General features: G+C 39.6%; 1 protein-coding gene across 1 annotated transcript in view; it reads right to left on the bottom strand.

The window, feature by feature from the left end:
* TRIO (trio Rho guanine nucleotide exchange factor) overlaps nucleotides 1-26,947 on the bottom strand; it is a 255,702-nt gene that overhangs the window by 165,021 nt on the left and 63,734 nt on the right. Inside the window, exons 2-6 of the mRNA XM_059836123.1 lie at nucleotides 18,415-18,489; nucleotides 12,551-12,665; nucleotides 9,385-9,577; nucleotides 8,215-8,727; nucleotides 4,996-5,118 (exon numbers count right to left, since the gene is read on the bottom strand). Coding sequence (XP_059692106.1) covers nucleotides 4,996-5,118; nucleotides 8,215-8,727; nucleotides 9,385-9,577; nucleotides 12,551-12,665; nucleotides 18,415-18,489 — 1,019 coding nt within the window. The remainder of the gene's footprint in view (nucleotides 1-4,995; nucleotides 5,119-8,214; nucleotides 8,728-9,384; nucleotides 9,578-12,550; nucleotides 12,666-18,414; nucleotides 18,490-26,947) is intronic.

Raw genomic sequence — 26,947 nt, 5'->3', positions numbered from 1 at the left:
TTGACTTTGGAGTGCTCCCCAGAAGCTGGAAATAGCCTGAACTCATTTTGCCTTTTCAGTCTCTTTCTCAGGTTGGTGGCATCCAGACATTGCGTCTAAGCATTAACTGCTCTGGCACCAGAAAGATTCCCTTACTCAAAAAACATCCTCCCAGTCTGACCAGGATCCACAGCTGTGCATTCCCTGAACTTCAAGAACATCACAAAACCATGGTTTGCTTTAACTATGGTTATTCAGAACTACCAAAAACTTGACTGAATACATTTTACCTACTCTACTGCCCCATCCTCATTTACAAACTTTATCTTATCTATTAGGGATGTTAGATTGGTTGGACAGTTGATGGATTTTACCATTTAACTTTTATTTATTTTTACTGAAAGTCCTCCCTGAGCAATCTATTCATTTAAAAAAAAACCACAAACAAAAAACCCAACAACCACAACAAACCAAAACAAACCCCCCAACACCACAAACCAGACATGTCCCCCCCTCCCACCCCCCAAGACAAAGGAGCTAGCTAGCTTACTGCTGTTCACCTTCTGCACAAACTCTTTTTGTGAAAAATCTGCATTTCAAAGCAATCTGAGAAAGAATGCACAATTCACAACCTGTGGTCTTGCTCTCATTTGCTGAAGTCTCAGAGGACCCAGGGCAGTCTAGAATTCACATGGTGCTTAAGTCTGTCTCAAGCTACAACTCTGTATGGTTACAAATATATATGTTTAAAGTAAAAAGAATCTCAAGAGTGAAATATATCAGTAGTACAAAGGCAGAGGGAAAAGCCACACTAGCTGTCAGCTAAGCTGATTTTACCTCACCTGACTTTCTTAATGTTTTCATTTGTACCTGTCCTGTGGCTGGATTTGAGCAAGCCAAGCCAAGTAAGTCATCTTTGTAACTTTTAACTCTGTAAACCCAGTGATATTCAAATGTTGTGTTCATACTTTTATTTTAACCTCCCAAAACTCTCACCAGGTCTTAACTCTGGCACTCTCATTTTGGATGACATTAATTATTTGATTACTACCTTGATAAAGTGGTTTGGTACATGCAAACAGCCTGTTCTGAGAACATTAATCAACTTAGCAATATGCTTACAATTGACATAGGACTTTCTGGATTATAGTTAATAAACATAGCTTCTACTGATGGTCCTATCCGCCCCAAGACAGGAAGCAGTCATAGCACACCCTTTAATAGTAGCCAGTGTGTCAGCTTTCTCCAAAGAAAGTTTCCTTTTGCCTACATGACTTTCCAATCATTTTGACCCTCACCAGTGCAGTGAGTTAAACTGTAATGAAAGCAAGGCCATTTGGTCTAGCAAGAAGAGTAGAAGAAAATATTCAAGTAGGTAACATTCCCCTCCTCCTCCTCCCCCATATTTCACATGGCTGCTTTTGTTTCCCTTGCATCCCAGCAGGCATATGGAAAATGGCTGGAAAAAGAGTGGACAGACACAGAATCAGTCTCTCCCACTCTTGCACGCAAGACTGACTAATCATATAATCATGGGTACTTTGTTTTTGCAGTTCAAAAACTCGGCAGATAATTTTTGTATTTGTAATTTCTATGATGCCTTATTTGCACGTTTCTCCCTTAAAAGGTACTAAAAACTTGTTTGGGGAAGTGAAGCATTGGTTTAGTCACCCAAAGAGGAACTTCAAGCTAAAACTGAGTATTGCTTAACTCAAATAAATCTCAGGACTTGGAAACAGCAATTTACTGTTGCTGAAAGCAGGCCTTTTAAATCGTACTGAAAATCCATCCTCATCTTTAGAGAGGAGAATGATTGTGAGTTTATTTTTCCCTACAGTTAGGGAACACGCAATTTACTTGCCCTATAAAGACACAGCCTTCACATTTACCAGTGCACAGCCTCTTGAATTCAGTAACAGCAGGTCACATACCTACAGCTGCACATGTGAACTATCTTTCAGACAGCAGCCTTTTTAGCCACATCAGCCTGTGTGTTAAGCAATGGTAACCAAATGTATGTCCCTCTTCAATGCGCATCACTGCACCTCTCCAGCTTTTCTCTGGGATAGTTTCATTGCAATAAGAACCAAGCTATGTATTAAGCTTAAGACTTCCATGAACTTATTCGTATTACCTTGAAGTGCAACCACATGAGCCTATCACATACTGAATACACAAGATTCCTAGACATATCGCTTACTAATGAAACTGCTGAAAGTACAGTTAAATCTTCTCCCCCAATGTATTCTTCACCTTTTTGTTTTACAACATTTGGTTTAAACTTCCAACTACTTCGCGCTGTAACACTGAAAATAAGATTCTAAAAATGGCAGAAAGCCAAGAAAAAAAGAAATATTCAGCAAATCCTCTTTGTCCTTGATGTAACCAACTCCTGTTCATGACAGGAACTAAGTAACTTTCACAATGGTTTACATCCAGGTGGCTCATTTCAGACTGGAAGACCAGATTAAAATTTTGGCATCTCACCCAAAGGCCATCGCTCTCTCTCACCCGAGTTTGGCATAAGCAGCTGCAGAAGTTGCCCTCTTGCACCTCTCGGAAAGCCAAGCTGCTACTTGGGAAGGAAGGGGAGATGGGAGAGCCAGCTATTGACAGAGGGTAGCACCTGCTGCAAAGGGAGCAGGTGTGCTGCAGCAACCACAATGTGTTGGGAAAAGCAGCTGCAACATTAATTATTATGGTTAAGCTGTGAGCAAGTGCAAGAGGTTGCATTTAGCTGCTTAGGCAGCATTTATCCTTTGAAGAGCCCTTCCCCACCTAAAGTGCGCCTAAGGAAACTGCCTGGAAAACAAGATCTATTAGGGTCACAATGAAAAGCCTTCAATATCTCCTGCATATAATAAACCTTATACATAGTTGCCATTCCTCCTTCCTCTACCCCATCCAATTGAATAAATCTGTGTGGTTGTAGATGGGTTAAAAGTTAAATTCCATCTGTAGTGTTAGAGCATTCAGGTAAGAGATCTTAAATCAAGTCTGATTACTGAAGAGTTACACTGACAGGAACAGTGAACAAATAGTAGCTTGTTAAGCACAGTGTATGTAAAGAGTGGTCAGGGAGATGCTGAACATGCTTGCAGGAGTTAAGATTGCCCGACATTTTTCCAGTTAAAAGCTAATGAAAAATAAGGCTTGCCAAAGTTCAATCAGTTCACGTTATTTATGTCAGATTCAGTTTAATCTTTCCCCCTAATCTACATGTAAGGCTTTTGCCATTTAACCAAATAAAACCCAGAAAATCTGAATGCAGCTTAAATCAAAACCAGGGACTGATCGTTCTGTGCCAAAAGAACCACTGGGGGGGAGGGAGGGGGGGCTACGCTACAGAAACACATCAAAAAACTGCAGCTTGTTTTTCCCCTTTTGAATGTTTGGACTGTTTAATTTGCCCCAAATTTAAGCTGCTCCTTGCATGCATCAAGAAATCATTGTACAGGCTGAGAAAAAGTCCTCTGTAACTAATGCATTTGACTACTACAGGCAAAACACAGATTAACAGCAAAAGACTAACAGCAAAAACAGAGCAGGAAGGATTATGCTACATTGCTCAAGCGCTTCCTACTTTTGATAGCATCTGAACAGTATGGGGGAAAAAAAAAAAAGTCATCCAATTTGAAGAAAAGAGGACAACAGGGACTAATACCAGGACAGGCTCACAGAAGAATAATTTAACCTTTAGAGTACAAGCCCAAGAACTGCCTGGAAGGCCATCCAAAATTACTAAGTTCCAAAAGTCATCTCATGTCAATGACACCTACTGTCCTTCTGTGAGTTTTTTTGCTCCACTTCATATGCAGAGCAATGAGCAACAACAATGACGTACTCCATAAAGGAGCAATTCTCCGTGCCCGTGAACCTATACCTTCCAAACCTAATGGTCAAAGTTATATCCATATATGATGTTACATAACTGAAATACAATGCTCCCCAGCATTTGCTTTACTCTTTTCAAGTTCATCTTGATTTTGGGTTCTTTTTAAACTTTTGCGATCATAGCTGAGTTGCCAAAGAAGAAAATGTACCTTCTCTACTCACGTCTTTTATTTCCTTAACTCTAGCTATACCATACACAACAGCTGCCTCACTAGTCCTTCCATTACTTCAGCTAGACGCATAACCTAGGTAAGTTTACTGTGCCACTCTCTCTTTCCACAATTAGTAGTCCTGTCCTACAAAACCACCCTCTTGCAAGAGTTGATTGTTTCAACTATACTTTAATTCAATTCCCATCCTTGGACTGCCAAGGACGTTAATTTCTAACAAGACTGGTAGTGTTCTTCCTTCACTAAGCTGACAGCCAGGGACTGGATTTAGGCCCAGACTCCCAAAGTTATTTAAACACCTCCAACCCTCCTAGAGAAAAGGACCTAAAATGTACTTGAGAATTTAGTCCCCATGTTCAAACAAGAATTCATGAAACTGAAAGTAAGTAGCTCTCACTCACTGCCAGTTAAAATCCAAATTTTTAATTGCAGCTCATCCTAAGATGATATTTGACAAAAAAATTGTTTGTTTTAGCTCCATTCTACTGTGCCAGAAATGAGAAGCGTGTCTTCTTAAAAATACGGAAAATTATTACAGCAGGCTCAGCTGTTGATCACAACTTCTCAAAACTTTTTGTCTGAGTTGCAATCTATTCAGAAGATCCCAAGAGCTATTTTCTTTCTGTATGGAGTTACACATTATTTTCAAGACTCAACGCAATACTTAAACACACATCCCAGGTTCTTGAAGTTTGTACGCTTATATTTGAGAAGTGCTGAGGTTGTGTTGAATACTGCCATTTGTCAAAATAATTTTGTTGCTTGATCACAGTACTTGGCTACCCTTTATTACCCTTCTTTGTGTTTTATAATTTCACTGCTCAAATACATATTTGCACTACTTGTAACAGAAGGAATGATTTATGTGTATGATTCTGCCTTATGTGTATGATTCTACCGTAACTTAGAGCAAACAGATGTGTCAGTGCTGTGAAGTGAGGCCTGTTCTTACCATACAGTTCATGGCAAAGTGATTGTGCTGTGTCTGAAGCTCCATCGCATGGGGGTGACTGGTTCCGATCTCTGTGTAGCTGTTCAGAAACAGACCTTTGTTGTGTGTGATCCAGTCAAACATCTACAAGAAAATATTAAGGAAAGAAAAAGAAAACATGACTAATTTGTTATGGCAGAAATCATAGACAGGTAATGTGCGAAATCTGTGAACGAAGAAGACAGAAAGAGTCTAAGACCATGAAAATTAACAATGATGCTCTATCCATTCTAAGTTACCATACATTTTAACCAAATCATTGCTGAAATCTGACTTTTGGGACCAAACAGCTGAGGCTGTAAAATCTTTACTACAAATGTTTATCTCAACAAGCTACAGTAAAGTGATAATCATAAAGTCATAAACTCCATTACTACAAAGAAGTCATAGTAAACAAACAGGCTTGGAGCACAGCCCTGAGTTACCAAGCTTATATGTTCTCTAGTGTCAGCACTTCATGATGTCAGCAGCTTAGTAATTTAGAATGAAAATGGCAACTCAGGGAAATTAAATATAAATTCATTTTTGCTGATCAAGTACTTTAGCAGCAAGTTTAATATTTTCAGTTCATAACTTTACAGCAGATTTTAAAACAACTTTTCTATTGCTAAATGAATTAAAAAACTATACTTGAGCACAGAGTTACACATTACCTTCTTCCAGACAAGTTTGAGGATAATCTTTAAATATGTTTTTGGGTTTTTTTAAAAAGTATTTTAATGTTCAAACAAATTTTAGGAAAGACCTTATCTGACAATGACCATCATTGGAGGTACATAGGTATGTTAACAGTGGCACTGAAAGACCAAAAGGTTTCAAAGATCAAGCAACGCAGCAAAAGGCTAAGTTTAACATCACCACCCACCACCCCCCACAATGGTCTTGAAATCTTTGCTGTATCTCAGCTCAAAAGACCCACCTACTCTCTGGATAAGCTGAAAAAGATCGTTCAGAAAAAAATGGTAGCAATGAGCAGTAAGTACTCATTTAAAGATCTTTTAAAATATGCTGTCTAACAGAGCAATATTATCAAATCCATTGTTCCACCCAGGTACAGAACAAATCAAATTATAAGTAGACCACAATATGGTAAGGACTGTAAACAAAAAAAGAAAGTTTTAAGAGCTTAGAGAACTGAGACAGCTGATCACATAGTCCTAAAATTTTCAGTTTCTTATCTAGACTACAGTGAAGACGTGTTAGAACACTATTCAGAATAGACACTGGTCCTGCTCTTGACCACCTTTCTCTAGGTAGTCCAACTTTGCTGCCTTCAGATACCTGCAGGCCAATTCCAATCAAATTCCCTCTGACCTCGCCCCTTTTTTGTCTTCTCTTCTCCTGAACCAGCCCAGATTTCTTGTGCAGAGTTGTGCAAGTCCTCCAGAACGAACATGTTTTTTCTCCCCATCCAATACCCTTTATTTTTCCAACAAAGATCCAGCCCCCTCCCACACCTGAACAAACCACATAGCTCAGGACTTCTTTATCAGTGTATGTCTATGAAATCTAATCTGACACAAGCAGTGAAATAAGGGCTGCAAGTAGATTAAGGCAAGGGCCTTAATCGAAAAGTGAGTTGGGAGACTACACAAACGTTCTTTCTAATCTTATTGTACTGGTTGATGAGAGAATAAAGTCCCAGGTATGCGAGCTGCTGTCAAATCCATTTTGAGCCGCCTAACATTTCCCTCTATTTTGGAAGAAAGATGCGTTAATTTAATATAGACTTATTCTTGGACTCAGGAACCTAGAAAACACACATAGGAGCTTATGCAACCACATGGCAGGACAGAGATCAGTCCCACAGGCTTAAGTATTTCACAATAAATAAAGCCCAAGTTATGTAGGCAACTTTTAGATGAGTAAATGAAGAACGTATCTTTCAATACCACATGAGCACCATCAAAACATATTTTGTTCATGCTGTAATAAAGAATAATTAATGCTGTAATTAAGTGGCTGAAAGGTTGCTAAAAAGCATTTTGGGCCTGAAAGAGCAATGCTAGACCAACAGCTTGTTATTTTCTAAATAATTTTATAACTCTGAATTCACTTGACCAGATTTTTTTCAACTCTTTACATGCCCCTACTATTTTCAGCTGTACCTATTCAGTAAACACTTACTTTAAATGGTACTTTTAAAATTTATTTTTTTTTTAAACACAGCAGAAAACACTAAGAGTAGTGTAAAGAAAGTCCCTGAGCTGAAATGATGAGGGTAAGAGAAAGTACAAGGGAAGAAAACAGAGGAAGAAGGAGGAAGGAGAAGTATTATACATGTTTGCTCTGCTTTTACTCTTCCCCATGCATCTGCTTATGACCACTGCTGGAGAGCAGGATACTGGTTTAACACAGACCTTGTGTCTCATCCAGTTCAGGCATTTTACATAAAATATTTTAAGAAATCTGACAAAGACCATACTTACCACTTGACTGCATAGCCTAGTTACTACTTCTCCCAGAGAAAAACTCCCCACCCTTCCTTAAAGCTATTTGTTCCATGGTAACAAGTTAATAATAAGTGATTGCAAAACCATTCTACACAAAAATAGATCTTATTTGAGCTCATCTAAAAGTGCACTGCCTGCCATATTTCCTCTTCAAATTCCATGACAATCAAGGGCTTTCTCATTTGGAGGGACTGGTTAGCCGGAAACATTCTGAGATCACTCAGTCCCCTGTTAATGACATATGTACTGTCAAAAGAGATACATCAGTTTTTAGCCTGGGACTTCAAATCCTGCATCAATGAAGCAGTTCCCCATGCCAGACTCTTCAGACTTTGTCGACTGCCTGTCACTCAAATCCCAAGGGTTGCTCAAAAGGAGACCAATGTAGTCCTTAGTCATCTGTATTTATAGTTCACAGCATTCATCTTTACTTGATGCATGCAAAAGCATCTGTCTGGAACAAAAACTTACCAAAGCAAAAGCTTGAAAGCCACTACCACTTAAAATTTTCCTCAGTGAGAGCTACCTGTGTTCTTTACAGCTTAGAATTACTACCCCACTCCCTTTACTCCAGAAGACTAAGAGTCACTCTCAATCAAGAAATCCTTTATTTCTCATTAAAAAGCTAGTGATTAAAGACAAAAATTACTATTTGCAGTTATCATTGGTACTTCTTTCAAGTCTGTCAAGCGGCGCCCATTTGTACGCTCCTCCCCTAATCCCTTACCTTTTCAGCATCCTGCTCAAACAGCCTGAGCTGAAAACATTGGTCCAATTTCAATTTCCGCACATGCCACATCTGATGCAGATGCTGCCGTGTTGAGTGCAGCCTGTCCAGCATGGTGGATACTTTGGGTAAGAGGTTCTGTAAGTCTGCATTCCCTGACCCAGAGTTCTTTTTGGGAAAGCTATCACTGCTCTGTATCCGCTGGAGCAGCTTTTGTCCTTCCACATCAAGGTCCTCGATAGGGGCCTTAATGACTTTCTTTTTTAATTGTGAATGCTCCTCTATCATATTGCGAGCACCTTCCAGGTCCTGAGGCATTTCCTTTTTTGACAATATATCTTGCAGTTCCTCCAGTCTGGACAGCATATGGGTTGCATTGCTAATGTAGTCCTCAAAGGCAACTCTGATTTCTATCCACTCCTCATGGTTGTACTCCAAACAGCCATCAAATTCTGGGGTTAGCTGAGAAGGATCAACTACTTTGGTAAGGCCTTCCAGAGACACCATATTTGTCTAAAAAATAAGAATGAAAATTAAAAAAAAATGCTGTTGCTGAAATGAATTTGAAATTTTCTTTCAAGTTTTTGTTTTTCTCTTTTAAGAGTTGATCATTTTGCTCATCAAGTTCATGTGACTTAACCTGTCTCATACACTTCTTTTCAAATATCAATTCTGATGAGCCTCCTGTCTTGCAAATATTTCCCTGAATGAGAGAAGCATTTTATTTCTTTCTTACCTCACTACACTTAAGGAGAAAACAGCAACCACTCTTTTGACTGTTTTGATTAAGTTTTGACTTTGTGTATTGTAAAGCAGCAGGAGAATAATCGCAAGGTTCAGTTGGCTGCTTTCCTTTGGATGCTGGTGATATCACGATTACCACAATGCAGACTAAAACAATGAACAGATGAAACCTAACTTTTTACCCTTAGGGCTAAAACCCTAATTCCATCTTTCTCATGCTCAGAAAAAGAATATAAATGACAACATGCACAACTACCTAGCCTAAGTACATGAAGAAAACTACATTCTCTCTAGCACCACTGGCCTAATGTACCCCTCCTCTCATCTAGAACATAATTTATCTGAGAGTTTTCAAGACACTGATCAGTAGTGAGCACACTTAAAATCATTAAATAAATGTAAATTTGTATAGCATAGGGAAATTACCTCAAACTCAAACTTAGAGCTGCCAAAGTTAGTCCTCTGTTTCTGCCAGAAATTGTCTGGCTTGATTATCAGTGCAACATGAATACAACATGGAAAGGATTCCTGTAAAATCTTCAGCAGAGGCTTTATGGAGTCCCATTTTGACCCACGCATATCTACAATGACGGTGAATCCTCGTTTACATACTTCCTCACTGCAGAAGAAAGAAGAAAAAGGTTATCAAGCAAGTGGTACAACTTCAAACACAGCACTCTACTGCACTACACTGCCTAATGAATGTGGTCTCCTCAGCTAACTGTAACACCCTAGGGTCTCACTGCTGACTAGCTGACACGTACAGCAGATCTCATGAACCTTTCAGGAAGCTTCTCTCACCCCCCTGCCAAACTCCTGGGGGGGACAGCTTTACACCTGTTGCTGATTTAATAATCTGTCTTTATCTCCTCTTTCATTTTCATTGTTTATATTCATGATGATTCATCTTCCAGTCTTGTTCCCCCTTCACCTTACACACACATTAAACACACCATTTACTGAAGCAGCAATATGTAATTCATTTACAATTGACTCTTCAGAACACACACTTTACTGATGACAATATTCATGCCTTTCTAATGACTATGGGGGTCCTCTAAAAGACAGAAGATGGCATACTGTTCTTACCTACCACTTCTGCAACTTTTTAAAACCATCTCAGATTTAGTCCCATATTATCTGAGAGTTGAAGAGTCTGTAGAGGGGAAAAAAACCCCTTTAGTGACAATTCCTTCTGTAACAGGATCGATTTGTGGATAGTTAATGGATAAGAAAGCATTTTATGGCTGTGAAGACAACTGCATCAACCTGTTTCTACAAAATTTGAGCTCAATTTTGCTGTCCAAAAGTTGACAGACCTTACACCCAAATTCTCTGGCAATTCTTCTGAGAATGGCAGATTTAATTTCTTTTCATCGATACCTTTCGTACACTTAGTGCTTGCCACTGATCAAAAGCCGCAATCACCACCAACGCCAGAAATTTTGATTTTTTTCCAGCAGAATTTGCTACATGACCTTGTTAACATGGAAAGGGAAAATATTTCAAAACCAATGCGTCATAGCCAATGGACTATCAAAAGGGACCAAATGTCCATTGTTTGAGTACGAGTCACTTTCAGGGATGTGACTAATGTAAATGCAATTCTGGAGTTCATGTGGAGAGGTTTTCAGAGTGTCCAAGAAGTAGGGAAGCTTCACCAGCATACTTTACACGGTCTCACTAGCCACATTGTAGAAAGATGAGTTATGACTGATACAGGAGAGCAGAAGAACTTCTAAAAGAAGTGACAATACAGGTTCCTTACAAGACAAGCTTTTTTAAAGTTGGTTTAAAAAGGAAAAAAACAAACTACCATTTGAAAAAGGAGTTTATCAAGATAAATGCTGGCTGTCCCACCTGCCCATAGCAATGCCAAAAATGGCAGTGGTAGCAGGAAAATATATTAAAATTGACTAGCTTGCAATACATGTAAGCTACAATGTGCAATTTTCTGACCATGGTGAAAACATTTTCTAACAGCCTCACAGAATTGAAGGACAAAAACAACTACTGTTTTACAGATACGCACATTATTGAAAGGCTGCATGCTATTATATGAGTGCTGCTCAGCCCATCCCTATCCTAACCACACAAACTGAGCACTGCGTGAGGAGGAGTGCTTGGCACTAATTCATGAGGCATACATCTACTGGTGTGTACAAAGCGGCCCCTCATTATGTGATACAATGCAGATGTGTTGCTACCTTTCTTTTAATTTTAAATCTATTGATGCTAAACTAACATACATCTTCTGCCAGAGGACCACTGTATTTTGCCTGATTATCTCTAGAAAACTCTCTTGGGCATATTTTGATGCATATTTATCTATTAACTTCTCTAGTAACTTGGAGGTCTGGAGGGCTAGAATACATCTCAAACATTCAAATGTGAAGTCAAATTATTTCAGAAGTAAAAATCTCAAGCTTTCTTCCCATCCTCCTTCCTCTACCTCCCCAAAATCCCCCAAGTTAACTTAAAAAAAAAAAAGAAGTACTAAACACTCCTACACTTCAAAGTGAAATAAAGACTAGAATAATTGAATTACCAACAATGCTCTTAAGGAAGGCCATACACACTGTCAAATAGATGTCTTGAAGTTATTTTTATGAAAGCACTTTTGTCAATCTGAAACCAACATCTGATTACATCAGGTGAAAAGATGACTGCCTATAAATTAACACATTACCCAAATATGGAAGATACTGCATTCAGGGATGTTGTCCAAGGGATTTTTTTTCAACTGCAATGACAACTGCTCCTTGAGGTCATAGGCAAACGTATTCAAGCACAGTCAGTGTTACTCCAGTCTGCACCAAATGCTGGCATATTCTGAGATGCACCTGAAGTGGTATTTTTGTCCCTAATTCAGTTACTGCTAGGAACAAAGTTCTATGCGAACAAACTTTTTTACATTTATATAATATATAAATTTTTTAAAAAAATATATAACTTTCTCTAGATATGGGTGGTTTTATATATATACAAACACACACTAGCACTGGATTAAACTTCTGCCAATTTATTTAAATAGCACATTGTAATTCACAGCTTAAATTGTTGATAATACAATGACATCAGTACTTTCACAGATCTCTCCACAGTTTTATCTGAGACCTGTACAAGTAATTTTACATATCTCTCTCCTGGTTATTCCTGTGCTATATCAGGACACTATAACTTATCTAATACAAATAACAGTTAGGAGTGTTGTGCTGACCTCAGTCCACACAAGGCATATTGTGAATGATGACCAGCATGTTTCTAATTATTGATGTACTGAAAGCCTTTGAGTTGTATTCACATTCTTCAACACAGTGACAGCAATATGGCATGGCAGTGCCATTTCCGAGACACAAACTACTTCCAGATAAAGCGCACCAGCTGTTCTGCCAACAGCCTTCCTTCTACAAGGCAGAGTAATTATTTAGGTCTCTTCCAAAAAGCAGTTTGAAAACAGTAACTGACAGAACTTGGTACTAATTCGCTCATTTTCTTAACCCATTCAGTCTTCTAGCTTGTGGGTATACTGCAACATAATCCATTTATTCTGTTTTATAGCTTCAGAGCTTATCAAGTGACCATCACTTACCTAGGAATACACGCCAGGTATGAAATTAGTCTTCTAAGGTCTTCTTGCCGTATTCTATCATGATTACTACGAGCTGGAAACGTTAGGATGGGACCTCCACGCTTATCTCTGCCACCTGAAAAATTAAACATGTTAAAAGACTGCACAGCATAACACTGTTCTTGTTTGCAAAACTAGTCTTCAGAACACTTTTGGAAAAAACTACGTCCTACACTACTTCATAAATTTCCACTTAAAAAAAAAGAAGTGATTTCAAGTTAAATGCCAACACTGTCATTTAGAGACCAGCTTAAAATTGAATTTTGGGAGTATCAATCAGCATATTGTCACAATTCCTACAAAGAGGAAGTATCTGTCAAAAAAATTGAAACAAATAATAACCATAGCATTACACTTACACATTACAGTCGCTTTCAAGTTTGACTGGCAGTGTGACATCTCCAGCAATGGTGCTTTGTTATGTATTTAACTTTTGACTCAGCAACTGTACAGATTAAATTTAAATATAATTATGCTACTTTGTAGGCAAGTATTTAGAGGATAATCAACACTAACTTCATTACTAGCACCGAGTTTAGGTGTGTAGTATTTCACACCCAATGCATATACTAGATGAGTAGATGGATGCTATTTAAGCATTTAATTTATATTTTTACCCTGTTCTGATATGCAGATTCTAAATCGTCAGTTAATAGTTTCTAATTTTGTTAACAATGCAGAAAATTCTGAATCCATTTAATATGTAAGGCAAAAAAAAAATCTGACTTTGAGTGGTTCCACTTAAATGTATTCATCTCCTTCAATAAATTGCACAGACTGTAGTTGAACATTAAAATGCAATTTTATATCCAACCCCATGCTAGTGACAACAAAATGTTACTATTACTAAATGCTAAATTTGAGTCAGTAGCCTGTCTTTACCAACATTTGTATAATAGCACAGACACCCTCTTACAAGCTAAATTTCATATATATGTTCTCAACCACAAATGTGTGGACTGTTTTCTCCTCTCCCATGGAAACACAGAAAAACACTATCCTCTGTCCTGAATGATTTCTCATTGTAAATCAGCTCCTCACTGTAAAACCATGTTACTAAACAAAGTTTTTAAAAAAAATCACTTCGAAAGGAAGGCCAAAAGCAAATGAATAAAACCAGTCACTCAAAAATTCATCGCTATCTTCCCCAACACAGCCTGTGTGTGCTTGCTACAGACACTAAGCCTAGCTGTCAAGGTCTCCAGGGATTGTCTGCATTGGACATGTTCCCCATGAGGCACCAAATGAAACTCAGAAGAGGCAAAAGCAGCTTTGAATTTCTGTCAAGCTGCAATGCCAGAAACCTAAACTTAAAAGCAAATTCATATTCTTATCTTCCATGACCCTCTTAAGTGGGACATGAGATTAAAAACAAATGAGTTGTCTCATTCTAATGGAGAGAAGCAAGTCTTGACCATCCTGACCCACTTGCCAAGCAGAGAGCTTTGAGCATTTTTACATAGCAAGTGACAGGATAAAAACAAGACAGAAACCACAAGACAGAGGAAGGATAAATGACAAGACTGAGAGTCCAACAGCCCAGGCCTCTGCTCAGCTCCAGAGTGATCACTGGGCTCCAAAGTTACCAAACTTACCTGAAAGTCTACGGCAGCCCTTAATGCTCTCCACAGTGCACCACAGGCCATCAGCTACAGATCTTAAAAATTTATGTTTCAATGGTAAATGCTACTGGTTCCAACCCCCCAGAAAAAAGTGCTCGATTGCTCAGGGTGGAAATTCTTTCAAAAGCAGCAGCTAGCAGGGAAGAGTATACACTGAATTGTCTTGAATATTCTCTAAGCATTTTAATCGAGTGCACTGTTACAGGCAGTCAACCTCGTATCAGTCCTCCAGGCCTTTCCCACACACCAACTCCTGTATCATGTGATTTTCCGACATGGCAGAGGAAAGAAACACATATTCTTTATACCATTTTGGACGCCACTTCAGTTGGCTCCCAGCTCCACATACACCACAGAGAAAACCCATTTTTAATGATAAATCATATCCTGAAATTTTTGTACGTTGGAGACAAAATCTGCCACAGAAATTTCAGGTCTAGATGAGTAATGAACAAATTAATACAGCCTTGATTTTTGGTGAAGAGAATTTCACTATCTGGTGAAAGCCCCCAAGACTTGGTTTTTTCCATCAGCTATACTGAAAGCTTTCTTAGGTCTTTTCCAATAAATAACTCATTTCCTTTGTTCCTGATGCTCCTGTGTCATACACAAACAGGAATGTTAAAAGCAACAATGTATGATGCATCAAGTGGGAATTTCCTGTCTCACAATAGTCTTTATCCAACAAAACCCCCTATTTGTCTTGGTTTAACAAAAACCTATTAAGCTACTACCTTCATCGGTGAGACTTCCATTTTTATCCCTTTCCTTTTATACAAATCCCCAAAATACTGAGATATTCTCTGTTTATGCCAAGATGTGTCATACGAGTAGCTGATCAGCTCACATGAGTTACCCAACATGAATCCCTTCTGTCTAGTGCACATCACTAACAGCAGTCTTGTCAATGGTCTCCAAACGGCATCAAAATCCAACAGGCTGAGTAGTGCAGTTTTTTCAGGAAATGCCTTTTTAGCTACTTTCAAAGTACTTAGGTAAAGCTAAACAGTGGGCTTTTCTGGCATGTTTGAAAAGCAGGACAAGTTATCAATTGCTATTTCCTCATAGGAAACCAAGATAGTTGTACCTTGCAAGAACATCCTCTCCCCGGGTAAGTATGGGTAGTGACATAAGAGTATACAGTTTAATCATAACACAGTACACTTGGAGTAAAAGTGGCACTTCAGTGGGAGGTATCTGTTACCAAGAGCTTTAACTTAATTAAAACACCAAGATTTCTGATTGGATCAAAAGATCACCTCAAGAATGGCTTAGGAGATACCTGTGGTGGAAACAGTCGTTGCCCCTTGTCTTCTCCATGTCGCTCCCTGTGGAAAGAGTGCCTCCATCCTCTTTGTAGCTGCCCTTTAAGTACTGGAATACTGTGATAAGGTACCCCTTGAGCCTTCTCTTCTCCAGGGGGAAAAGACCTAATTCCTTTAGTCTTTCCTCATAGGGCAGGTTCTCCAGCCCTTTGATCACCTTCGCAGCCCAGGTGGGGACCAAATCTGGACACAGTACTCCAGATGCAACCTGTAAAGCACTGAGTAGATTGGGATGATCACATCTCTATCACTGCTAGTAATGCCCCTGTGGATGCAGCCCAGGATCCGATCTGCCTTTGCTGCTGCAGCAGCACTGTCCTGACTTATGTTCAGCTTTTGGTCCACCAGTACCCCCAGGTCCCTTTCAGTAAGGCTGCTCCTCAGCCACACAGACCCTAGCCTGTACTGGGCTCTTTGGTTATTCCGACCCAGGTGGAGGACTCCACCCTTGTCTCTGTTAAACTTCATACTGTTCTTGCTAGCCCACTCTTCCAGCCTGCCCAGGTATCTCCATAAGATGGCTCACCCTTTTATGTCCATTTCACAACAAGCTGGCCTCAAGAAGTGCTTAAGAAAGTCAACATTGTGGAAAGATCAGTGTCTTTAGTATTCTAAGAACACAAAGATGAATATACTGCTATACAGCCCATATTTACTCATTTAACTTGGAGAAGGAAGGTCTCAACAGAGAAAGGCAGAGAAAAGACCGGGGAAGTGAACTGAGGATCTCAAACACTCCATGATTTTTTTTTCAGACTGTGTTATTTGTGTAACTTTCCTGCTCTATAAAAAAGAACAATTTCTTCACACTGTTGATTGTCATACTTTATTTCTACTTGAGAAGGTACTTGACAATCAACAATGAACATGTTGCAACAACTCTACCAGAACTCCAATATAAATAAGGGAGAACAAAATACAAAAATTATAGTGATGTTTGTGGATGCCTTAGGCTTAATGGGACTATTAGAGTTTTTAGTAGAGATAACTGAGAGTTATCTTTAGATAAAGTTTTAGTAGAGATATCCCCAATAAATCTATCATACTTCTACAGACCTTAACCAATTATTGTACTTACACATATTAAAACAAAGTACTTGAGCAAAAGTTGTACTTTTGAAGAAAAAAAATGAGGTACACTGAAAGCCTCTGTAAATCAGTAATCCAACATACTTCCTTACCTTTGTGATCTCAGGTATAAAGCCTGACAGTTGTAGTTCCACAATGGTTAAGCCCTAGTGGTGGTGGGTAGTTTTGTTAGGGGGTTTTCTGTTTGTTGGTTTTGTTGTGGGTTGTTGGTTTTTTTTTAAATCACTTGTACTACTAAGGTATCTCATTTCATTTGAGCTCCACTCGCAAAGGAAATGTGAAACTACGGATTTTGGCAGATCAGCTCCAGCCAGTCTTGCTGCCCACAGCTGTTTGCTCCATTCTTCTGTCAGAAGCTGCTACCTTCACACAGGCCAGTTGGCAACCACTTCTTCCTGCCTGCACCTCATCTGCTCTGGTTCATAATCCATCATGTCCCCTTAAATTTATCTTCAGCTTTCATTTGGCCCACTTCACTTTCACTGGATTAATGCCTTTTGAGAATGCCCTATGCTTACAAATTAACATTAAAGAACATCTATTATCTTTCCGATCTCTTCTGGACAACCTGGAAATTCAGAGGTTTTTGAATGGAAACTGACTACATTTTCATTAAGTTCCACAAAGCAAGGTCCAAAAAAGAGTAATGAAGGATTGAAATATTGTGCTTAGCTCCCTTTTCTCCTCTTCTTCCCCTCTGAAAACACAGTTCATCAGCACTACAGTTCATAAGCAGAAGAATTGGGAGTTCCCATAGTACCGGGGAAATTGGCTCTGGGCAGTCTGTTGTATCATTCATTACAGTTGCCAGGTCTTTGAAAAAAACAAAACAAAACCAAAACATCGTTTTTGCTTTACACCTCTACTTGACTCAGCAGAGTGGACAGGATGAAGTATTGTGAACTACACACTGTACTTGCAAGCATCAGCATCCATGCACAGCAAATCTCTAAAGAGCGCAATTTCAACGATCATTTTGTATGTTTTAATATTTACAGATAAGAGCTTTATTTTTGGAGTTCTTGACAAATTATCCAAAAAAAGCCCTTTCAAATATGAGACTGTCCTCTAAATCATTTGACACTAAGATTATGGCAAAAAGAATGACGTTCTTTAATCCCAACAGATTTGGAAGTACTTACTTCAGAAAGTCACACCAAAATGCAGTTCACAAGAATAAGCACCTCAGCCATCATTCCATCAAGTAAAGTTACTTATCAAGTTACAGAATATGTTATGATATTCATTCATCTAAACCCCACTTTTAAATCCTCTGCTATTCCTCGTTAAGTAACCAACCAACTTCAGGTTGTACACTCGAGATAACTGCTAACTCATTTCACCATGAAGATACTAAGTGTGCTTCAAGAGACACGAACTGAAATTTCACCTCTGCAACAGAGATATTTCTCCAGTGCTTCTGATGGGCCAGTAACAAAGCCATCTCTGTAAAACTCTCCAGCAGAAGAACCAGAAATAAGAGAAGGAATATGACTATGGTACAGCAGGTTGCTCTAGGTTGTTCTAAATAATGCTGTTGGATATGCAGGGGGGACAGGACACAACTGGGATGACAAAAAGCAGTATGTTCCACATTCAACAAAACATGCACCTTCTTGATTACAGATCCTTTCACAATGCTCAGGTTATGGTTGGGATATCCAACTGGAATAGGTGCTACCCCAGCTTTCCATGACTTTTGTAAGGATATTAAAAATATTTAAAATACCATTTTACATGTGACTAACACCACAGTTATGCATTCCACAACAGAAGAAAATAACTGTACCTGAAAGGTATGCAACTTTTTCCTTTAAAATTGGCAATACTTCCATAGCCTTCATTTCATCATTTTTGCGAAACCCTGAAAAAAGAGAAAGACAAGATAATCAGTCAGAAATTCAGACAAGCTCAGCTTCTACATTAATGAATGCGCTGTAAAACATTTATCATTGGAATACAATCTGAATGTTATGATTACAGGAATTAAGATAACCTTACAGTAAAAGGTTGCAAAATAAACTAAACTTTTAAAATGTATCAATGAACAAGTCATTGTTTTGACTAGCTTAACACAAATAGCATGGTCTGTTAGCAAGCCTTGGTAGAAAACAGGATTCTGGAATTAGCCTTTTTCAACAGTAAATAAAAACTATCAGTTGGATCCTGTTGCTTTTAGGCATTCCAAATCCCACTTTCACTTTTTGTTCCAGCAGAGAAGAGCAGTATCAAGCTAATAAGAGTAGGTACCTTTAGAAAAATTACCAGTCAAAAAAAACCCCCAACCAAAGAAACCCCCCAAAATTCCCAAACCCCCCAAAAATACCACACAAAAAGACCCACCAAAAAAACCCAACACTATTTACATGCAACTTCCCTTACCTCACTTCTGTCAGCAGAATTGGGAGATAAAGCTCTCAACTGTGTCTTTTCCACTGCCTGACAGGAGCAACATTTTGTCACGTTAACTCTACACACCCATAGATTTTGAAATGGTCCCCAAGGTGAGTGATTACACTCAGTGTTGCAAAGCAGCGCGTCACCAGTTTGTCCCTCTTCTCTATTTCCATTACGTTTCTGTAGCCAGATTCTAAACTTCTCCCTTCTTTAATAATCGAGATTTAGGAAGGATTTTATTTATGACCTTATATTCCATACTGACCTGTACAATACAGAATTGGTCCCTTTTGGACCAATCTTACTCATCTTACAAAAACTGGGTGGTTTTGTACCCACACTTCAACTGTCTGTATGATCCTTCCCAGCCCTTTGGATTCATATGCTTTTTTAAAAATTTCATTTCTGAAGAAAGTACCTCTTCTGGGGTAAGTGGGAAGCACTTACTTCTCTATCACTGTTGAAGCCCAGAAGTGCTGTTAAGTAAGACAGCCCAAATAGCCTGGCTACAACACAGTAGTTGGTGTTCCTTAAAAGCAACAGTTTGAGCTATTTAGAATGTAAAATAAGCTTCTTAATTATTTATATTTTCTGGGAAATCTTACAAGAGCAAGCTCTGGTGTATATATGGCAGTCTTTTCTAAAATATATAGTTCTTTGTCTATGCACAAGGACCACAATCCCTCTAGAGATGGCAGCAGAAGCTGTCATTGCTGCCCAGCAGGGAAGCCATCATTTCTCTTCCTCCTCAAAAATATCCAAATGTTTCATATTCTCTGGTCTCAGAATCTGAGCTTTAACAAAAGGGCTGTGCACTTCAGAGCTAAAACCTGAAGGTATCATACTGGTGTCATCAAGTAACATAAGATTTGTGAATAAGGGCATCATACATGTGGATTACATCACAGGTTTTCTATTCCAGCGAGCAATACTGAGACTTCTGTGCCACTACAGTCTCTAGTTATGGGCACTACCCTCTAAAACAGATCCAGGACACACCAAACAGAACACCCAAGGGACAAAGATGACCAGGTGTTTACATGTCATCAGTTATGAGGAAGGACTAAACCAAATGACACTGTTTAGTCTGAAGAACTGGGGGGACACATAGTAGCAGTCCTCAAAACACATAAACTCTAGTGGTGACAAAAGTAACCTGGCTACAATTACAGCAAGAGGCTTGCTTTAGATGTAGGAAGTTTTGTAAAGGAAAGAACTGTGAAGCAGCACATGGGATTGCCTGTGGAGGACTATGGACTATCCATGACTGGGGATTTTAAAAAAAAATGCATTTAGACAAATGTCTGTCAGCAACGGGTCCCTCCAGTTCACTGTAACTGAAGCATTCAACCAGGACATTGTCTCAGCGCCCACAGATTACAAACAAAAGAAAACTAAGCAAATCCTCATCCAGGCATTGGCTAGTTCCCTGTTTTTCCATGAACACCATAAACGAAAAAACAAACCCAAAATTAGATACACATTCTCAGAAAGGCTAGACCAGGAAAACTGGTTTCTTGGGTAACCATGCTGCATGGAGGGTTTCTACATGATGGACAATATTTTACAATTACACAGCAACTCCAGACCGACAAAGCAGCGGAGGGATACAGCTATTTCTTTCACGTTTGCGCTTAGACTCTCAGGAGTCTAAGACCGCTCCAAAGGAACCTCTTGCATTATTCCTTCCTCCAGAGTAGTGGCTATGGGTTACCAACCTTTTACTGAAACTGCCTACAGTTTTGTTCCTACTAAGTTTTCATTTACTACGGCTAAAGCTTTAAACAAGACTTTAAGAAAAACCTTGGGCTTAAGTAACTCATCTAAAAAGACAGCAAATACATTTTTCCACCTTGAAGTACTTGGTTTTCAGCTGACTGCTAAGGCGTACAGGCACACTTCCAGAGTTAATTTTTTTTTAACGTGCTTTGAGCTACCTACCATAAGCTTAATGCCAATTTAGCACGCTCAGCTTTCATATCAACCATGGCGATTCCTTTTCTTTACAGTAAATTTAGAGGTAGAAAACACTTTCTCCTCACCTAAAAAGCATGCAGAAACTAGCGCTGTGCTTTGCCGTCTATCTTAGCTCAAAATTACCCAAGACACCAACGTTTACCACAGCTTGCTTGCTCAGATTTCTAAACCCTTAAACTACTTCACCTCATATGATGTCCAGTAGCTGCACATTTTACTCTGCCTGTGGCATGTAAGAAGCAAGAAACATTTAGCTAACATTTCTTTGACTATTAAGGGGCTGCTCAAGGTAAACACCATAGCAAATACGTTAGTGCTTGGCTCATGTTCTGGATCTGCATATCCTTAAGGTTGACTGCCTTGGATTATCATATTCCTGCTGCTCTAAACAGCCTATTTTTATTCCAGTTCTGCAGTATTAAAGCTTGACTGAAAAGACTGTGGGGATTACAAGTGACGAAAGAATGCTGGGGGTGAATACGGCAAGAAAGTATCACATTTTTATCTCCAATAGAGCAATAATAAAACAAAAAAACAGCAATATAAGCAGGTCTTAAGGGCTTGGGGTGGGTCCTGCCCCCCCTTTTTAAAGCCTCTACACTACAAAACATTTGCGATTATGAGGATTTAATTTAAAAAAAAAAATTAAAAAGCATTTACTGCACTCAGATGAAATGCCATCAATATCTGCACCACTCTCCCTACAGAGCTCAGCAACCTCCGCGCCAGCCGGCTGCATCACATGTTCCGGGAGGTGATGTCATCCTTCCCCGGCCGAGCGAGCGGCTGCACCTCCCGCCGCCGCGGTGCCGCTGCAGTGCCCGCAGCCCCGTCAGCGCCGCGCAGCCCACCGCGGCAGCAGCGGGGCGAGCAGGGCTGTCTGGGGCAGACCCGCTCCCGGCGTGGCGAGCTCCATGGAAGAGCGTGACCCAAGCCCGCGTGGCACAGCCTGGCGAGCACGAAATACAAACGGGCTTTCATTCCCACGGCACACGCTTCTCTTTTGAAAGCGCCATGTATATGCATATATGGCACGTATTTATGCTGTTCCTTTCACTATCCAGGTCACCTAATAAGGCATTCTTATTTCAAAAAAATGGGTTTTAATAATAAAACCTATGCTAGTACCTTTTAAGGACAATTTTAGTCTTAAACAGGAAAACCACCCTTGATACTCGCAGTATATATTAAAGGAATACTCATTTTACAGTTTCACATTTTTAATAGGTAGTTATGCCCTTCTGTTGTCTCCTACATCATACAGACACTTTTCCCTAACTACCAGTCAAGAGGGATGAAGCTCAAATTATGCTAATTAACATTCAACTTTAGTAGATTAAGTAACACATAAGTAAGTAGTCCATTCTAATTTAAGAGGGTTTTTTCCCCCATGAAGTTTTCAGAATTACACAATCCCCTGATTTATAGCACTAAAACAGACTCTGTTATCACAGAGCAGTTACTGAAATGTTGTATCACACAACTAAAGATCTTTAAAACATGCAAACAAGAAAGGAGCAAAAGAAAGTCACCTGAACTTTTTATACAGATGTATACACTGGAAAATGAAGAAGTCTTTCCCACGAACACACCACCTCCTCTTTGCTCCACAATTTCAGAACCCGAAGACACCATCAGCCAGCCAAATTTAACAAACTAAATTATCTGTACTAATCCTTTTTCTCATGCTGTATGAAGCCAAGATATTTTGCTGCAATATACTAATTTATCCAAGTTAAAAGACCCATGAAAAGACAGCATTCCTGGGTAGAAGTATCACCCCTGGGTGGTTTCCAAGAGCCCTGTACCCAAATGGCCAGGGCAGCCCCCTCTCACTTGGGCTTGCCCAAATCCTATGGTCAAGACCTGGCTGCAGAGCTGCACAGCCGCCTGCCCCGGAGGCAGGAGAGTAACCCAGCATAAAGGAGCCACCTTTTGCCTGGAAATCAACAGTGTTCCTATAACTCCGCTGCTCCCCTGGGTACCCAACTTGCTACAACTTCCCACAGGTACTGAAAATGCAGCAAGCAAGTCACCTTTAGAGCTGTAACAAAAACTGGATACTCTGTCTGGTAGTTCACACATTCAAGACAAATGCTGTACTTCTTCATTTTCCAGTGTATACATTTGTATAAAAAAGCAGGCTCCTATTCTTCCATTTTGCCATTTGGGGAGGTTTTTAAAATAGGACAGTGGGCAAACTTCTAAAGATGGTTTTATTCCCTGAAAAATAATTTTAAACAAGATATGAGGAGATTCACAAGCAGCCATTGGGAAGCCTTTTATGTCCTTACTCTGAAGTTACTACATAGAAACCAGTACAGATTAAGTCAGTAGAACCATTTGACTCTTTCCTTCAATCAGATTTGGAAAAAATGATTGCTGAACTCTACAAGTTCTTGGGTTTACAAATGAAATCAGACTACTGAGGTACAGGTGAGAAAGAAAACTGAACTTTCATAAAGCAGAAAACAGCAAAACCAGCACTAATTGAGAATGCAACCCAAAGGGTTGGCAAAGGGTAGCAAAAGGTAACTGAAGTTACTGCATGTATGGGATTACTGATAGCTTTTCTTGATTTTTAACTCAAGTATTTTGAGTGCCAATTTCAATTTTATGGTAGGCTTAACTATAAATTCATCCTTTTGTATGCAAGTAGAGGATTCATAGAGCCATCAGAGCCGTCAGTTCACCAACTACACTGTTATCACTTCCCATTAGAGACATTGCCTATATTCATTGCTGCTGAGTAACCTCACACCATCTTTCACATTGCAACGAAGCAAGTAAATTCAGGGAAGTTATGGCAAAGACTGGAATTCTCTTCTCTTCCCTGAAGTTTCCTGAGCTTGCAGATGACCAGTTTCAGAAGGTATGACGGTAATTCATCTCAGGAACACTAACTTTTAAGTATGGCTGTCATGGCATCTTTAAGACCATACATCTTTCTTTTTTAGGAGAAAATGAGGAGCTATCAGCAGTTTTTTAAAATTACCTACAGATCACTGGGCAACATTAGTAACCTCGGCATTCATCATTTATTCATTCACTTTTTCTCAGACCAGATTCTGAAGCTTCCAGGTGACTACAACAAGGACACAGCTTAGAGGCATATAACCAGAGGGGCATGATTTCAAGTGTTGTTCCAGCAGTCATATTCATGAGCTTAGGTAAAGTATTTGCTGTAGCTAATAGCTATTTGTTTAACACTAAGAACCCTGTTCTCAATTTAGAGCAATTCCAGGAGTACGACATGAGTACACTTTTGACTCCTTCAGCTCTGATCAGGCTCAAGATCCACTCATCAGAAAACATTACACCTTCAAACCTTCAGTTTAATCACAACTGCTCACAGAAATGTCCCTCCTCTTCCTGCACTGTTTTGCATCCTATGTACTCTCCATACCTGCTGCAGGGTATTGCACCAGCTCAGTACTGAGCTGGTATGCAGTGCTACCACATGGCAACCGGGGCCTCACAGAAATGGACACCTCAGAAATTGCCTCAAAGGAAGAAAATGAGATCTATTACAAGGTTTGTTGCTGCTTATGCCACTTCCAGTTTTTGGCATTTTTGCTAAGTGTAAGAGGTTCTCTCCTACCATTTTTAAGAGCTCTGCAGTTTGTCCTGCCACCAGGACGCACCTCACCTGACTGTAAATTATGGGGGAGCACAATGTCATACAGAAGGGAAGTGGGACAAGAAAAGGCTACAAGTGTAGTCAATAGTAAATACTAAAGTATGAGCATGTTCAAATTCACTGACGGAGTGACCATCCTGTTCTTGGAAGCTTACATACTCATCTGTTCCTCAGTTAAGAATGAGCAACTGCTGGGAAACTAGTCACCTCAGGTATGTACCGCAAAACTTGCTGAAGAGCTGCCTTAAGAACATAAGTTGAAGAAAACTCCAAATCCTAAGTCGCCCTGCTAAAAATCTGCAATTCCCTTTTACCTGGGTAACAGGAACCTGAGAGTTATCCGTATTTTGTAGTGAGGTCCCTTCCGACCTGAATTACCCTTTGATCCTATGAAATGTGCAAGCCAGAAGTACAAATGTCCATTTCTCAATTGAAACTTAAGATGAGACCATCAAAATCTGATCAATTTCCCCCCTTTGAAGTGAGAGGAACTGTGTTCTTAAATTTATCTATCCATTCGTGATGTTCAATCTGTTCCTGCTGTCCTACCAACACTGTTGGGAGTTTGTTTGTTTTGGTGGGAACTGCTCATGCATCTTTAAGTGCTGCAATACTCCAATTCACTGCCCTGCTGAAGTGGCAAACCTTTTTGTAGTGGTGTTCAAATACAGCAGTAGCACACTGCTCTCACTGCAGTCAGATACTTTCCCTGTTAACTGTTGCTACAGACACTCATGGTTTACAGGGTCTACACTGTCAGGAGGGTACCCAGTCTCCTATAAAAGATTCATTTAACATGCATTTGTTTTAACAACAAGGTCTGTAAGCAATTTTACTTATTTTTCTGTTCAAAAAACAGATCAAGTGAAAGGCAGTAGCTTCTAAATTCTGCACAGCAACAGCTGGAACATAACATTTTAGATCATGTCCTTTGGCTCTTGTTCTAAACCACCATCTGGAGAAATCGCTTTTCACATTGAAATTGATGAAGACTACAGCAAGGGTAGTAAAAATAAGCAAGCTAAAACAGATTGAAAATTGTCCTGCATTGTTTTATCCTGAGCAACAATAGGAAGAACTATTTCTATCAGCCCTGAAATCAATCAAAAATACCCAAAAACAGACTGCATATTCTTCAGGAGAAATGCCTTTTTATAGCACAAAGTATTGCTTTTGGGCTTCCTATCATTCATAGACTCCAAGACTAGGCATTTACTGGTTTTATTTTTATAATTTTTTTCCTTTTCTCCACCTTTTTTTTTAAATACGCACACATTTTCACAACACTTTTGTCACCTTATGGAGATTCAGATGCAAAGATTAGACTAGGTTACATTCATACTTGGATACATTAGTACTTAAACAACCGGTTTTAGTTGAATACTCCTTCCCTCCACCCTTCCTTTTCTTACACAACATTTTATATTCCTTCTGTGGCAAAACTAGCAGTTTGCAACAAGATGCATGTCAAGTAACTTGATTTGTGCACAGCGCTCATTCCTCCAAATTCCCGTTTTATTAGTTTGCAGCTGTAAAGAGCTCAAGCTCTAAGAGCACCGAGACACAGGAAATGCAGGCTGAAGCCGAGCTTCTCTGCTACATTACAGTGCACACAGAAAAGACCAACGTGAGGAGGAAGGGGGAGATGCTTTTCTTCGTCCTGCGTTGTTAAAACAGTCAAGTTCGTATTGATTCAAACAACAGAGAAAAAGAATCGTCCGCAGCTTGTTTTATACAGCCCCCAGCTTTGGATGTGTGACCGTTAGAAGCATTTAGAGGGGAGAAAATAAAGTTTTACATCAGAGCTTCTCCCTGCTCGCCTGTCTTTTTTACTGAGCCGATTTTATTTAAAACACTGATTTACATACGCTACTGGTCAGAATGAACCAATTCTTAACAAAAAAAGAATAGCGATCAGGAATCCACAGGGGAATTAAAGCTTGGGTATTTCACTTTTAATGTGCGAGCGGTTGCTAAGAGCAACCTGTCTCCCTCCCTCCCTCCCTGCCTTTACAAGGGAGAGCGAGATTAGCCTGAAATGCCAAAAGAGATGTCCAATACCCATCTCGTTTGCTCTAGGATTACGTTAGAAATTACAGCGTGAATTACTCTGAGCAGACGCGTATGTATTCTTAACACACATGCCGCGTTAATGAAAAATACAGGTTTAAGACAATAGAAGGCAAAGAAAGCAAACAAGCAGTCGCTCTACTGAGACAAAAATGAGGCACGCGCGGGCTTGGCGGTAGGGAGGCAGCGCAGCGCAGCTCGATCTGCATGCAGCCGATGACAGCATGGCTCCCACGTG

This window comes from Gavia stellata, chromosome 3, assembly GCF_030936135.1.
Source record: "Gavia stellata isolate bGavSte3 chromosome 3, bGavSte3.hap2, whole genome shotgun sequence".
Lineage (NCBI taxonomy): Eukaryota > Metazoa > Chordata > Aves > Gaviiformes > Gaviidae > Gavia > Gavia stellata.
This window is presented reverse-complemented; position numbering and strand designations above follow the sequence as displayed.